Source organism: Vitis riparia, chromosome 3, assembly GCF_004353265.1.
Source record: "Vitis riparia cultivar Riparia Gloire de Montpellier isolate 1030 chromosome 3, EGFV_Vit.rip_1.0, whole genome shotgun sequence".
NCBI lineage: Eukaryota > Viridiplantae > Streptophyta > Magnoliopsida > Vitales > Vitaceae > Vitis > Vitis riparia.
In genome coordinates, this window is record NC_048433.1 from 1,389,429 (window position 1) to 1,404,362 (window position 14,934).

The 14,934-nt window shown below is 37.3% G+C and overlaps 2 protein-coding genes and 1 long non-coding RNA gene across 3 annotated transcripts; 1 reads left to right on the forward strand and 2 right to left on the reverse strand.

The window, feature by feature from the left end:
• The first annotated feature begins 31 nt into the window (after window positions 1-31).
• Window positions 32-4,309, forward strand: LOC117911193. Its single transcript, XR_004650848.1, has 3 exons — window positions 32-856; window positions 2,060-2,151; window positions 2,984-4,309. It is a non-coding gene; the product is annotated as an uncharacterized LOC117911193 (long non-coding RNA).
• Window positions 4,310-4,543: 234 nt separating this feature from the next.
• Window positions 4,544-9,910, reverse strand: LOC117911191. The gene is made up of 2 exons (XM_034825441.1): window positions 9,765-9,910; window positions 4,544-7,903 (listed from the first exon to the last, which is right to left on the reverse strand). The coding sequence occupies exon 2, from the start codon at window positions 7,795-7,797 to the stop codon at window positions 4,942-4,944; it is 2,856 nt and encodes a 951-aa protein (XP_034681332.1). The 5' UTR covers window positions 7,798-7,903; window positions 9,765-9,910; the 3' UTR covers window positions 4,544-4,941.
• Window positions 9,911-10,292: 382 nt separating this feature from the next.
• Window positions 10,293-12,891, reverse strand: LOC117910840 (pentatricopeptide repeat-containing protein At1g11290, chloroplastic-like). The gene has a single exon (XM_034825017.1). The coding sequence runs from the start codon at window positions 12,786-12,788 to the stop codon at window positions 10,803-10,805; it is 1,986 nt and encodes a 661-aa protein (XP_034680908.1). The 5' UTR covers window positions 12,789-12,891; the 3' UTR covers window positions 10,293-10,802.
• Window positions 12,892-14,934: the final 2,043 nt, after the last annotated feature.

Below are 14,934 nucleotides of genomic sequence, written 5' to 3' on the forward strand. Positions count from 1 at the left end.
ATACTAATTAAGGTCATTTATACATTATATATATGTTAAAGATTTGTTTATTACTCTTCCATCAGAATCCGTTTATGAATATTCTATGCAATCCTTGTTGGAGAATCAAGTTAAATGATCTTAGACTGATTTGCTTATATTAATCTAATGTTGAAGGTGGAGTATTGCATATACCATTATCTTACCTACTAAAGCTCAAATCTGAACACTAAGGTTTGAGTGGGGGGATACCCATTTTTCAATTCTCACAAATCCTTCCCAGTTCCCAAAATGCCTTTGAAAACACTTACCATCAAGCACTTAATCTTCACCTACATGAGAAAATAACCTCTGCTGACTGAGTGACACATGAGGTGGAAGCCACCACTTCCCATCCTTCCCAAACATTTCTGCGAAAGACCCGGAAAAATCTTGACTTATCCATGGTCGTTTTCATGGAAAACAAACAGCTTGAAGCTAGGAAATTAGTATTTTCAGGGGATGTAAGTTGAATTTCCTACTAGTAGTCAGCATTGGTAACCAATGCAGTTGCACTTATTGACTTGTTCTTAGCTCTCATCTACCTGCAGGAACTAGGTTTGGCTGTTAGCTGAATACTACCTCATCCCTCATCCATTGCCCTACAATCACATTTCTCACTACCACATTGTTGTCAGGTTTTGCCATGTGAGTACTGAAGGAAGGGGACCAATAGGATGGTACAGGGAAGAAACTGAATTCAGTCTGGAAGCAAAAATAGTTAGCCCAACATGAGTCTTTTTGGGTACTAATGTAACTGGCCAAGCACAACCATGGTAGAGCAGTAAAATTAAATATTCGCTTCGGGTTATCCCCTATGGTTCTGCAAAGGTTTCAGGTATGTTTTGAGCCTTTCAATCATGCACATCTTGCATATCCTTCATACATGCTCACACTTCCAAGTCATTCAAGCAGTTTGGTTTAGGAAATTCACATTTTTATAGTTGCATAACTGCAAACATTGAATGGGATGCCATAGATTATATATATAATATATGCAGCATGATTTTAGGAAACTGTTCACTAAAATTTTTATGTAACCATCTGCATTTACTCAGTCTCAGTTCTGCTAAATCTACTACAAATTATCTGCAAAACAAAAATGTAATTATTTTGATTTCTAGTGTCTTTGCAACATACCATACTGCTATATTCTAGCTGATGACAAAAACCTTATGCTGGTAAAAAGTACAATGTGAGTTGAGAGCTGTAGAAATTCTTTTAAGATTGAATTTTCTTTCTTCATATCACATGTCAATGTTATGCTTTAACAGCAGGGTCATAAAAAAAAGTTAGGTAAAGAATTTGATGATTTAACTTTGAACTAAATGCTAATGAAATAAAGATGTTGGCTTGAGTCACTTACAAGCATCTCTCAGCATTGATGCTTCCCAAGTTCGTGTCTAAACTGGAAAGCGATTAAGAAGTCCTGCATACACGAAAACGTGGTTTCAGACCTTGACAATGCGAAAGGATGTGTGCAATTTAGGCATCCCCACACCACAACAAAGGAACAGAGAAAAGAAGATTGCACACTTTGATGTCTGAGTCCAGCTTGGCTACAGAAGTCTTTCATAACTAATCATGATTTTTGTAATAATGTGCTAACATGAGGTATCATAAAAAAATAGCGGAAAATGATTATTTTCAAACCTTAATAACTATTTTCTCTTGCCTTTAGGTGAAAAGAAGGTCTAATCACTCATTGTTCTCCTTTCAGGCTTGGCATTTTCTCTTCTCCAATTGTTTACCTGTCTCATTCCTTTCTTTCTTTATTCAAATCATAACTTTTAGCCCATGCATTTTGAGCTGTGTAAGATTCCACAACTTTTGGGGATTTGCATTGTTATTCAGGGGTTTTGGTACACAATTTGCTAAGATGGGATGTTCATCATATTAACAGCAAACACTGATTTTATACAATTTCCTAATACCTATTTGGTTGTAAAGTGGTAGTAATCACTCAAGGTCTAAGTTTCACTTTTGCTCCAATTGATCTCCTTGATTAAGTCACTGAACTTGTTTCTGTTCTGTGGATCAGGGAGATGACCACAATGCATCATAAAGGGCACTTCTCCACGACATTTTAAAACCATTAACGGAAAAGGGTGTGAGGGAGTCTTTGCAGCAAAGGTATGAGATTACATTTTACTTTTATGATTGGTTTTGGAAGTGGGTTTTCCATTTTACAGAAGTTGGATTATGGGTTATGGAAGGCATAAGCTGTATCTGAGATATTGATAGTTATTGCAACAATTGTACGGACCACATAAGCAGAATTGAGTCTTAGAGTTCTGACTGCTGCAGAAATTGCAGCAGAGCCAATCTTAGGGGAGTTGCAATCAACTTCTTCCGCAATCTTAGGAACCACAAAATGCCATGTTACCATTCATTTAACCAATTTACCCATGTGTTTTAAGACAATGACTGAACTATCTCGAAGTTATCGCTACCATGCCCATCACTGTGGAAGAAAATGAAAGAAACTAGGACAAAAAGGGACCAAAAAAAACACCATATACAATAAGTTTGTTTCCAAAACCCTTGTCAACACAACCATGCCTAGCAATTACAGAAACTGTAAGACTAGAGGAAATGCTTCCACTTAAAAACCTTCCAAACCAGCATAGATGCACATGGAAAGTGGCTTAGATAAGGCCAGTCAAGAGATGAAAAAAGCCTAAGCCTACCCATCAATACCGAGTACAAAACAGATATGTGCTACTGCCATTGTTCACATAAATGCACTCTACAAAGGACCTCAAGATTGTTCACTAAAAACACTAGCTGGTTCATTGTCTCAACATTTTGTTGGTTTATCCTTCCAACTACAGAACAATAAATATCAACCATATTATGATATAGAGGAGGGGAGAGTACAATTAACTACATATATCCTATTAAAAATTCATCACACTGGAGATAATTACTATGAAAATCATGCCAACATATGCCTCCTTTGCAGGTCTTCAAGTAAACCCGATGAGGATGGGATAGAAGTACTCCTACTGCATCAACAAGAAGGGCGACGGATATGAGGATGAAAGAAAAGGTCGCAGAGGAAATAAGAAGAACTGTGCTCGATAAGGTACCATCTAGAGGAGAAAACAAGCTAAACAACTGTAGGAACTTCAGGAACAGAATAGTGGTAGCCCATACATAGTACCAATTGGATGCAAGAATGTCTGAAATCCTCATCTTTGGAGCAATACTTGAGCAATAGACATGAGATGGGCAAAGAGGACTTGAGTATATATAGGGTGCGTGGCGTAAATGAAAAGACCTAAAGGCACTGGATCAAGTAGAGAAAGAGAGGGCTTGAAAGTTATGGAAGAATGTGGAACGTCATGTTGAGAGGATGGAGATGGGGGTGAATTGGGTTAGCTGGATGGCTAAGAAATTGGTCTAAGATGAGCTTTTAATGTGAAGAAAGGAGAAGGGAGGTGGGACCACAAGAGTTCCTCTCACAGAAGGTGAGACCCCACATCTTTAAAGAGGAGAATTGAAGGGTTTTCATTGTAGGGTAGAGTAGTAATGAATCATAGCAATTGGCAAGATGGTACCACATTTCTTGATTTGGAAGAGAATTCAATGTAAGTGTCACCAAAGGAGCTGCAAACAAACCAAGTTGAGCAATTAAAAGTACCTTGTGAGCAGTAAGGGCTCTGCCTCTAGTTCGTCATATGTTCATGGCCGGCTTTTCTTTTCAGATAGGTGTGCATTTAAAGCAGGGTCATCCCAGCCATAACCATTGAAGCTAATTCCTCAAACTACAGCTCGGATTGCGTTGCCTTTGGGGTGGCCAGGCATTAAAAGTCGGTTCAGCCTTTGAAACGAATCTATGACTATGCAATGCACCGCTTCTGCTGACTTTGTGGGTCAGGGGGATTCAATGGAAAATCAAGCACCCACCATGCTAGAGCCCATCCTAGAGCTGTCCCACCAATTGGAAAGGTCCTGAGAAACCAATATCTAATTCGGGTTTGTCAATGGCCAGTTAATGTGGCACCAACAACCCTGATTTTCGTAACTATTCAATGGCAGGAAACCTGTGCAACCACCGTTCTTTTATGCTGACTGGATTTAGTGAACTGAAATGGACACAATCTTAAAGGGCAAGGTTCAAAGGGCTCAAGCTGCTATCCTTTCCTGCTCATGAAATTATCAACTTTCTTATCACTGGGACATCAAATTTTTGTTAATTTTCTACTCAATTTGTAAACTTGTTATATTTTTGGGATCACTAGCATGAAAGAATTTTAAGGAGTACGGGCTTGAAATGTTGTATGCACTAAGCAGTTGAAAGGCTCGGAGATAACTTCTTGTTTTCGACTTGAGCTGAAAATTGAAGTACGAGTCTGAAGGATAGTATTAATATCATAATAAAAGCTTTATTAAATACAAAAACCTAATGCGTAAACCAAAATAGAGCTTCCACACAACAAACAATATTTTCTTCATGGTGTCCACTCTCCTCTTCTTTATGATTTTAACATGAGCTCAATCTCATCAAGCTTGACAAATATCAGAGCAACCCTCCTTTTCATATTATAAACCACCATTTCTTATTATGATAAATCTAATACATGTTCTGACAAGAGGCCTTGCCACCAGAGTTTTGCCATTAACACTACCAAAAGGATTCTTGTAAAGAAGGCTCAATACTTTCATTATGTTTATGAAAGATATACATACTCAAGACCACTTTTCTTGGGCAGCAATTGCCTTGATGAATTTCATACAAATTTCTTTTAGAAGGGGCAAAAGAAAATTCTCTCCAGAAATCAACTCCAGAACAAATTTACATCACTACAGCCTTATTCTCCTGGAACAGCTCGTAATATACGACCTGATCCTTCAAGTTTCTTTTCCCAGTGCTGAAGGAGAGAGCCACCTTGGTCCTTGGATGCACCTTTATATCTCTTACTGCCATACCCTTTGCTGTTTGTAACTGAATGGATAATGTTCCATGCCACCATCTGGTTCACTCCGTTTCATCCCAATCCCTGAATTCAAGCACTGTGAAGTGGACCACATAGACCCCTCCATCAACTGACTCTGCCCTGGCCTCAAAGCCCCAGTTTCCCTGTTCCCACCTTCCACCATCAAGCTAGAATTCAGATCAAAACCAGCCTTAGCAGGCTTAACTCCATTCACATGAAATGGTTGGGAATTCATGCCCATTAGGAATGGCTGCGGAGAGCATGAAGGAGGAAAGGTCACTGCAGAACCCATTATCTGCGGTACTATAGGAGCTCCTCTTGAATCTATCATGTAAGGGATGGAGCCTGGTCCGGACACAGTGGAGAGAGTCATAGAGGGTCCCATTATAAATCCACTGTACCCAAATGGCGAGGATGCACAAGCCACTGGATGCTGAAACTCCATGACACCTTGAGGCCTTGCCAAGTTGGTGCCCCTTGATGAATTGCCAACCTGCCCATTTAGCAGAAGAGACTGGGATGGTGTGAAGTTCCTTCCATTAACTGGTGCCCTAGAGCCAATAATCAGAACATCGGAATCCTCCTGCTTAAACCCTACAGAAGCACTCATTTCTTTAGAAGATGATTGCCCAAGATCATTCTGTTGGTCATACATATCATTAGTGAAAGAAAGATTTTCATTCAAGTCGATGTTAATCATTGAAGGTTGCCTAGATGATGATGAGGCAGCATGTGAGGGACTACGATGCTCATCCAGATTATGATAAAAGGAGTCCACCTCCCTCCTATGTGATGACGGAGCATCATCATCATCACCAACACGATTCAGGTCCAAATTAAGCCTCTCTGCCCGCTTTGAGTTCACTTCAACCAAAGACTCACCAGAAATTATGCCAGATGAAGCAGGGATCTGATCCGTAATTATTGTATCAGCTGCTCCATCAACACCATCATCAGCCACATTCAGATCAATCTCAAGCAAGTCCTGCCTCTGCTTCAAACTGTAGCTGCTTCCCTCAGCAGATACCGTCTTATAAACGTCAGATGTTTTTTCTAGATCTGCAGGATGGAAGGCACTGGTAACAGCAGAGCCCCCTTCAACCTGTATAGGAACCAACGGTGGCCTAGCAACTGCTGGTGGTCCTGATGTGGCAAGAATGGAAATGGGAGTAGACATGGGAGTTTTAGGGCAATCCATTTCCTCAGGGTAAATTTCTTCATTCAGATCAAAACCCAACATGCCTTTCCCAGAATTACTGACCACTTCTTGAGCATTCCCAGTTACCAAGGATGAAACTGTGTCTTGAATGCAATCTTCAGGTTCAGTGTCCACATTATTTCCTTCACAATGAGAAGCTCCACCTGAAAGATTTTGTGTAGCTTCTGTTCCATGTACCGGTTTTCCATTGACAGAATCAGGGCTACCAGGTTGATCCATCTTACTATATCTTTTCTCTGAAGAGCTGCAGAATGGCTCACTGTAATTCCCCAATTCTTCCTCCAACTCACCAGCAATTCGCTGAGCAACTTCTAAAGCATCATCATTAACTGCACATTTGGGCTCAGATTGCAACCTACCATCCATCCTATCAGAATCTTTGGTGACTGTCTTCAGCTTTGACAGATTATCTGTGATTACTGAATCTTCCCCTCTGCCCACCTCCATGCTCAACTCGCCAACATCTTTGACAGAACTAGTATCTTCAGCTCTTGAAAAAGAAGACTCGGGATTCTCCGGTTTACTCAAGCTGTCCACTTCACAAGTCAAGTCCCGCAAAACATTTGGAAGGCATTCACCTGTAGCTTTATGTTTCACTTTCATTTTAGTAGACTCAGACGCAATCATGTTCAGATCACTGTCAGGGCAGCTCTTAGGACAGGAGTCTCTCACTTTGACATCGAGATGACTTGGTACATCAGGGTTTTTATCAGACCCCTGACTTGGATAATCAGAAGGTGAAGAACTACACACAGGCATTGATGTAACAGCATCAGAAGAAACTTCCATTGGACCAAGCATGCAACCCTCTGAGAATTTTGTCCTCTTCACATCATCAGTGGAATCTTTAGGCTTTGAGGCATCCAAGCTCTCTTCAATATCACCTTTACCAGAAACTGAACAATCAAGTGCCTCAGTGGAGGCAGTCCCTTCAGGAGGTGTTGAAAATTCTGTCTTAGTAGAAAAATTCTCTTCACCAGCTTTTTCTGCATTGCCATTTTCTCTTAATGAAGAAATTTCAACAGCAGAATGTTCAGAACTTCCACTCTCCACAGCAACTACTGCAGAAGCTGAAACCTCATTATCATAGCAGGTGCCATCTCTGACAACATTTGAGTTATCTGAATCACTGTTCCTTCCTTTGTTCCAACTATGATACAGAGCTTTTGCCCTATCCACAACCCTTGAGCTCTTGTGACCAAAAAGATTCTTAACAGTAACTTCAATCCCAGAAGATTTTGAACATTCCTGATCAATAGGCAGCTTTTCAAGTGCTCCTAACAATGAAGTGATCGATTCTTCCACAGAGCAATCGATGTTGTCCTCGGTACACTTTTGAGCTTCCTGAAGCCAGTGTTTAAGAAACCGGATTCCATCTAACCGGATAAAAAGATCAAGAGAATCCTTATTCTCAGTGGCTGCCAAGGCACTTGCAACAGCAGACCACTGTCTGGCTGCCTCAGGAAAATTCTTCACAACGCAATTGCTATCCTTCTGCATTACTCTTACCAGCTCCTCAACTCTAGACAGGACCATAAGACCATCCTTCATCTCAGTCAGGGTAAAGAAATCTTCTAGAGTCATTTTGCTTTCAAGCAGGTTAGATTTCTTCACCATTCAAAGCCAACCCTGTAATGCACTACTGAAATTTTGTCTCATCCATCTGATTTCTTTTGTCTTCTTTTTGTTTCAGCAACTGTGAGAAACTATGCTGCAGCTGCGCCTGAGACAAAGTAACAAGCTCATTGACACAATGAAGGGCAGTGATTCACAAGTCTCCAGAAAGAAACAATAATTACAAAACATAGCAATTCTAAAAAAATTGTCACTCCAAGACAGAAAATTGACAATAAATCATAAGAACAGGATCATATTAAGAAAAAAAGTTCATTCTCAAATCAGGTTACTTTGTGTGATGTACCAATTTTGCAAACTAAACAACATAGGGGGGATTCAAGCCTGAGCCTTCAGCTGAATTTTCTAAGGTATGCTACATTGATTATTCTTAGACTCCACAAATATGATACAAATATGAAATATATGCATATCAAATCAGATCCACATGTCTATACTCAATCATGCGACTATATGACTAGGTGTAGTGATCCGATCAGCCACCAAAATTTTTGGGGTTATTATGCTGATTCTTGTACCAAAGTACTGGAATTTATGTTCCAAATTATTTGATTATTTATATAATAATATAGTAAAGCTTATATCAATCTATCTAAAATTATAAATTATACATTTAAATAATTATTTTCTTTTGAAGTACTCCAACTGTTTACCTCCATTATCCTAGTTATCCATCAATTGAAAACTCCTAAATTCTCTGAATCTAGAGATCTTAATCCAATGTTTTGATCCTATTATCAGAGACCATCTCAACTTGTGGAGCCTCATCAGATCCAACAAAGGCTCTCCTTGGGTTTAACAAAAGTACATCAAAAAGTAGCTGCAAGCTAGATCCTTTTCTCTTCCACTGAGCAACAAAATGTATTTATTCATCCAATAACATTTGTCTCATCACATTCTTTTTCCTCCTCATTTGTAAGGTCGTCCCCATCAAATAGTGCAGAGCAAGTACATAGGCTGCATCTTAGACACAAATTCATAAATAAATGTGTACATACATATTCTAATGCAGAATAATGCAAGGAGATGGGAGAAATTAAAATCAAAAGAACAAATTGGGTTTTTTAGAAGTTCCAATGGCACTAAATTCTCCAAAGCTTCTAATTATGTAGAAGGCACTGATCAAAGAGGATTAAGAACAATCAACAAGAAACAACACACTAATTCCGGAAAAGCAAACAAAAAAAGCTAGCAATGCAACAGATGAGTGACATCCCAATTTCAAAGCTGCAAGTAAGTACATAAAAAGCGGCTTTCATAGCATGACCCCGAATGCAAGAAAACATGGAGTCAGTTGTTTTTCACAATAAATCAAGCCCATAAAGCAGCTCTGATCATACACACAAAAACACCCAAATTCACTAACACGTTAGAAACCCTAATTCAAACAAAAACCTCAAATCAGACCCATACCGATAAAATAAAATAAGAAAGAAAGAAAATGAGCTAATGGGCTCCCCGCGAGCAACAGAAACATGAAATACCCAGAACAACTCATTAGCACAATCGCAGTTATGAGAAGCCTCTCAATTACATCGCGAAATCAAACCCGCTCGCTCTCATCACAAAACCCAGATAAAAACTACACCGCAAAAACCATAGACCCAAATTCACAGACTTAGCAAAGCTGCACTCACTATTTTCGAAAAAAGAGAGTAATTTTTCACCAAACCAAACCCTAAACATATGATAAATTCTACACAACCCCACCCCCTTCCCCAGAAGCCCAATTCTCGGGAAAATCGCAACTACTCTCCCAAAGCAAACACGGACCACACCCAAAGAAACCCTAGCCTAGGTCAAACCCATAAATTCCATCTATTAACACAACCAAAAAAAAAAAAAAACAAATTGCAAAAAAATAAAATTAAAAATCGGAACAATTGTTTCGATACCTGAAAGAAAAAATAACAAGGAAAATTGAATTAAAAAAATAAATAAATCGATACCTGATTGATATATAGAGATTGAAACCCTAGAGGCCCCTTAAGCTAGGGCTGATTTGGGAAAGAGGGATTATGAGGGTTTTCATATTGAATTCTTGGGTCTGAGGTTTTTCAGAATATCATTGGCCTCCCTCGCTTCCCTGAAATTTCGTGGGCTCCTAGCCCGTGATTTTACATATTTGCCTTTTAAGCTTGGTTGTTGGGTGGCACGTCTGGGGTAGAGTGGTCTTTTCATGTCTTTTACGGTCAACTTTCCTAAAAGAGGATGACCCATGAGCCTTGTCCTTCTGACCTTTCTGCCCAAGAAAAAAAATTTCATTTTCCCCAAAACGTAAAAAAATTTTAGTTTGAAATTTCCATTTTTATACATTTTTTTTATAATTAATAAAACCCATTAATCATACACATGAACAAAATATTCATAATTTTAATTTTTTTTATTTTACTAATTTCAAATTCTATATATTTCCATATGGTATATGATTCGGTCACTTTTACTGCGATTGTGTTCTTATCAATAAAACCCATCACTCCCAACCAAATTTAAATATGATTTCAACATATAGTTTTGGAATTTGGTTCTTCAAATACAAGGAAATAAGTATGCAGAATCAAACACATTTGGTTAGTTTTTGATATGGGCAATCTGGAAACTCTGCAATGGTTGAATTTGGATTAGGTTTATTTAGGTCATCGTTCAGTTTATCATCGAGTCGTTTCTTGATTGGTTTTGGAGCCTTTCAGAGCATCTGGAAATGGTAGGGTGAGTGAAGTTGTAGGAGGTTCTCCTTGCAGGTATGGCAGCACTTGAAGGAAAGGCTGAAAACTTCAAACTCCTGATAAAAATTATCTGACTTGGGTAGTTGATGAGCCTGATGCAGTTCCAGCTCTTGCTTTAGGCATTTTCAGAGCCACAAGGTTTGGTTCTGCTCTATGTTGCAGTGGTTTTCCCCCCTTGGTGTTCCAAATTCTGTCAATCATTGGATTTCAGAAATGGTTATTACCCTGAGAGACATTTTCCTTACTAGGATTGGAAATTTGTCAACCAACATCATATGGGATTCTATTAAGCAAGCTTATCCCCGGATTCTTGATCAATTCCTTCTTCTTCATACTTGCTCTCAAAGCTTCAGCATCCTGGAACCTCCCAACTGATGCATAAACATTTGAAAGTAGAACGACTTGACCCGGCTCTTCTGGATCCAGTTCATACACCCTTCTAGCTGCAAGTTCTGCAAGCCCTACATTACCATGAAGCCGACATCCACTGAGCAAAGCCCTCCAAGCATTTGGACCCATCTTCTCCATATATCGGCTTACAAACTCACTTGCATCTGAGAAGCAGCCTGCTCTTGCAAGCAAGTCAACGATGCACCCGCAGTGGTCTTGGCTAGGCCTGATTGTACGCTCTTCCACCATCTGATTGAAAATAGCCAGACCATCATCCACCAACCCTGAGTGACTACAAGCACTCAAAACACAAAGGTACGTCGCAGCATCAGGATTTTCCCGGCACTTCCTCATTTCATGGTAGAGGGTGACAGCAATTTCTCCATGGCCATTGATCCCATACCCGTTTAGAATTGCATTCCAAGATACTATATCTCGGATATAACCCATCTGCCCAAACACATTGTAAGCAGGTTCCACATCTCCACACTTTGAGTATGCTGATATCAGACTATTCTGAACCAATCTATATCGGGGGAAACCAGATTCAAAAGCATAGCAATGGAGCTGCTGGCAGAGCTCCAAAAGAGCAAGTTCACCAGAAGCTGATAGAACCCCTATCAGCATTACTGAATCAAGGTAAAAACTCTCTTCTCCTCTCATTTTAATCAAGAACTTCAGTGCTTCTCTTGGGCATCCATTCTGCACACATCCTAAAATCATCGCTGTCCAGGAAACAAGACTCTTCCCAGTAGTTTGATCAAACACAGTTCTTGAAGAATCTAGGTCGCCACACTTTGAATACATTGCAATGATCGAGTTTGTAAGAGGGAGCTCTGATCCAAATCCACATACAATAGCTTGAGTATGGATTTCTCTGCCTCTCTTCAAATCTCCTAAAATAGCACAAGCTGAAATCAGATTCATGACAACCACCACATCATTACTGATCCCGGTAATTCTCATCTGGCGAAAAAGCATGAGAGCATCAGAAGCATACTCAAGACAGACCAGTAAATTAATCATTGTAGTCCAGCTGATTACATCTCTACACTCCATCCCTTCAAAAACTCTTGTTGCAGCATCCAAATCCAGCATACTTGAATACATATCAAGAACCGAGTTGTTAACAGCCACATCCAAAACAAGACTCAGTTTTACAACCATCCCATGAATGGATTCACACAGTCGCCGCGACTCTAAAGCTACACAAGCTCGAATGAGAGTCAATACTGTTGCAGCATTAGGCACCATGCCAAGCTTCCGGAACTGGTTAAACAATACAACAGCCTCTTCAAAGAGCTCATTGTAGACAAACCCGGAAACAATCGCACTGCATGAGACCAAACCCGGATTCTCTAGTTGCTCAAACACTCTATAAGAATCAACCACATTTCCGCATTTTGCATATGCATTCAACAAAGCAGTAACCACTCTAAAATCAGAGTCAAGCCCATATTTGAGAATTAGTCCGTGAACACATTGCCCAAGCACAGGGTCTCCTAAGCCTGCAATGCTGACAAGAACACCAACCATGGTGAAAGAAGTTGGAACCAAACTAGAAATCCTCATCTGGGAAAACAGTTCCATGGATTTTCTCCGAAACCCATTTCTATTATAACCATGGATCATTATAGACCATGAAACTACATCCCGTTTAGGAATTTCTTCAAACAGCTTCCCTGCATTTATGATATCCCCAGACTTCAAATAACCACTCAAGAGTTTTGAATAGTTGATGGGGTCCCTTCCATGTGGGTAGCATTGGGTTGAAGTATGGATGCTGTAAAGTTGCAGAATAGCAAGTGGGGTTTTCACATTTTTCTTGAAGATCATAGATTTGGTATTTCTAAGCATTGACTTAGGGTAGCATATGATAAAGTGGGAACCATTTCATATAGCGTCTATACCACACAAGCATCACACCACATCTTCTCATATTAATTACCTCTAATTATGATATATTAACAAGTGATGAGATATATTTATCGACCTTGTTGTTTTTATCTTAGGATATATTGATTCGAAGTTAAAGATATATGATATAGATTTATTTATTTATTTTATATTATTAATTTTTCAAAAAAATAACTAAAAAAATTATTCATAAAATATACTTTATAATAATACTAATACATGTATTATTTAATATATAAATTATTTTACGTATTGAATAACATAATATAATTTTTTATTCATAAATTTTAAATATTTTAATCATCAATATTGTTAATAAATGAAACAAATTATTTACTAAATTTTAAATTATTGAAATTTTTTTAAATAATATTAAATATAAGAGAAATTTCATATTTTTTAATAAAAAATATTATAATACAATATAATTTTTATTATAAACAAATATTTAAAAAATAATATATATATATATATATATATATATATATATATATATTACTTTATTTATAATCAAATGTCACAATATTATTATTTAATAATATTTAATACAACTTAATAATAATAATAAAATATATATATATATATATATATATATATATATATATATATATATATAATTTTTTTTTATTAATAATTAGTGATGAATAGTGGGTTTTGTCTCCCACTTTATCTTTGAAAACAACGTGGAGCAAGGGAAAAGAAAGAGAATAAATATTTTCTTCCAAAGCCATCGGAGAAAATTTTCTTACCTTCTTCAGCAGACCTCATTCACCCAAGCTCCAGCTGTCTCTACATGTGACGGATTTCAAAAATTTTCAAGAATGAAGACGAATGAAGACTCAAGACTGACTGAAGTCCGAAATTTTTCGCCTATAAATAGAACTTCAACTCTCTTCATCAGGCAGAGTGCACAAGAGTGTCAAAAGAGTTCGGAGAGTGTTCTAAAAAATTCTCTCTTACTTTTGTAATTTTTCAAAATTTTAGTCTTTTGTAATCATCTCTTTAAGTCATTTCTCTAACTCTACGTAATCAAGGTACATTTTCAATAAACAATATTTTTAAATTCAAATATCTGTGTTTTTATGATTAATTTTCTGTAATAAATTAAATAGTAATTATTTATGTTCTTATGCTTGGAGTTCATTATACAAATGCTTTAAGAAAACAACAATTATTTAATTTTCTTAAAGCATTTGTCTAATGAACTCCAAGCATAACAACATAAATAATTACTGTCTAATTTATTACAGAAATTCAATCATAAAAACACAGATATTTAAATCTAAAAATATTGTTTATTGAAAATATACCTTGATTACTAAGAGTTGTTGATATAAGCTTATTGACAGCAGAGGGATGACTCAAAGAGATAATTACAAAGGACTAGAATTTTGAAAAATTACAACAACAAGAAATAATTTTTTAGAATACTCTCTAAACTCTTTTGCCACTCTTGTGCACTCTCTCCAATTCTACCTTGCGATGAAATTGGTCTTGTTATTTATAGACGATGAAATTAGACTTGAGTTTTTTTTAATCTTCATTCATGATAATTTTTTTAAATCCGTCACCACGTGTTCGGGCCTTGCTTCTTGAAGTCTATAGAAGGAGAAGAATTTTCTTTTCCTTGTCGAATGGCTTCGAAAGAGAATAAATTCTTTCTTTTCCCTTTCTCCACGTGGGTTTCATTTTGTAGTAGTAGACAAAAACTACTATTTATTACTATTCATGACTTTTGACCTTTTGTTTTTTTAAGGACATAATTACTGTTTTTTTTTTATCAACATATAATTTCTTAAACAAAACTTTAAAATACCTATATTACTTTTTATATCATTTTATAGAAATTTTTTTAACATTTTTATGATTTTTAATCATTTTTTGTCTTGTTAAAATATCCTTAGATATTTTGTTAGATATTTTGTAAAACCGAGTTACTAATATATCCCAAAAAAAAAAAATTAATACCTCCATATTTGATTGTATCTAATAATATATAAATATCTTATCGTATTCTATGCCACCGCCAAAATATAAGCTTAATGATTAAGAAACTTATGAGACGAGAAATATAATAAACATAATT

What these genes read in the sequence shown, in the direction of transcription:
- LOC117911191 (XM_034825441.1), bottom strand. Translation starts at nt 7,797, where the DNA reads ATGGTGAAGAAATCTAACCTGCTTGAAAGCAAAATGACTCTAGAAGAT.
- LOC117910840 (XM_034825017.1), bottom strand. Translation starts at nt 12,788, where the DNA reads ATGCTTAGAAATACCAAATCTATGATCTTCAAGAAAAATGTGAAAACC.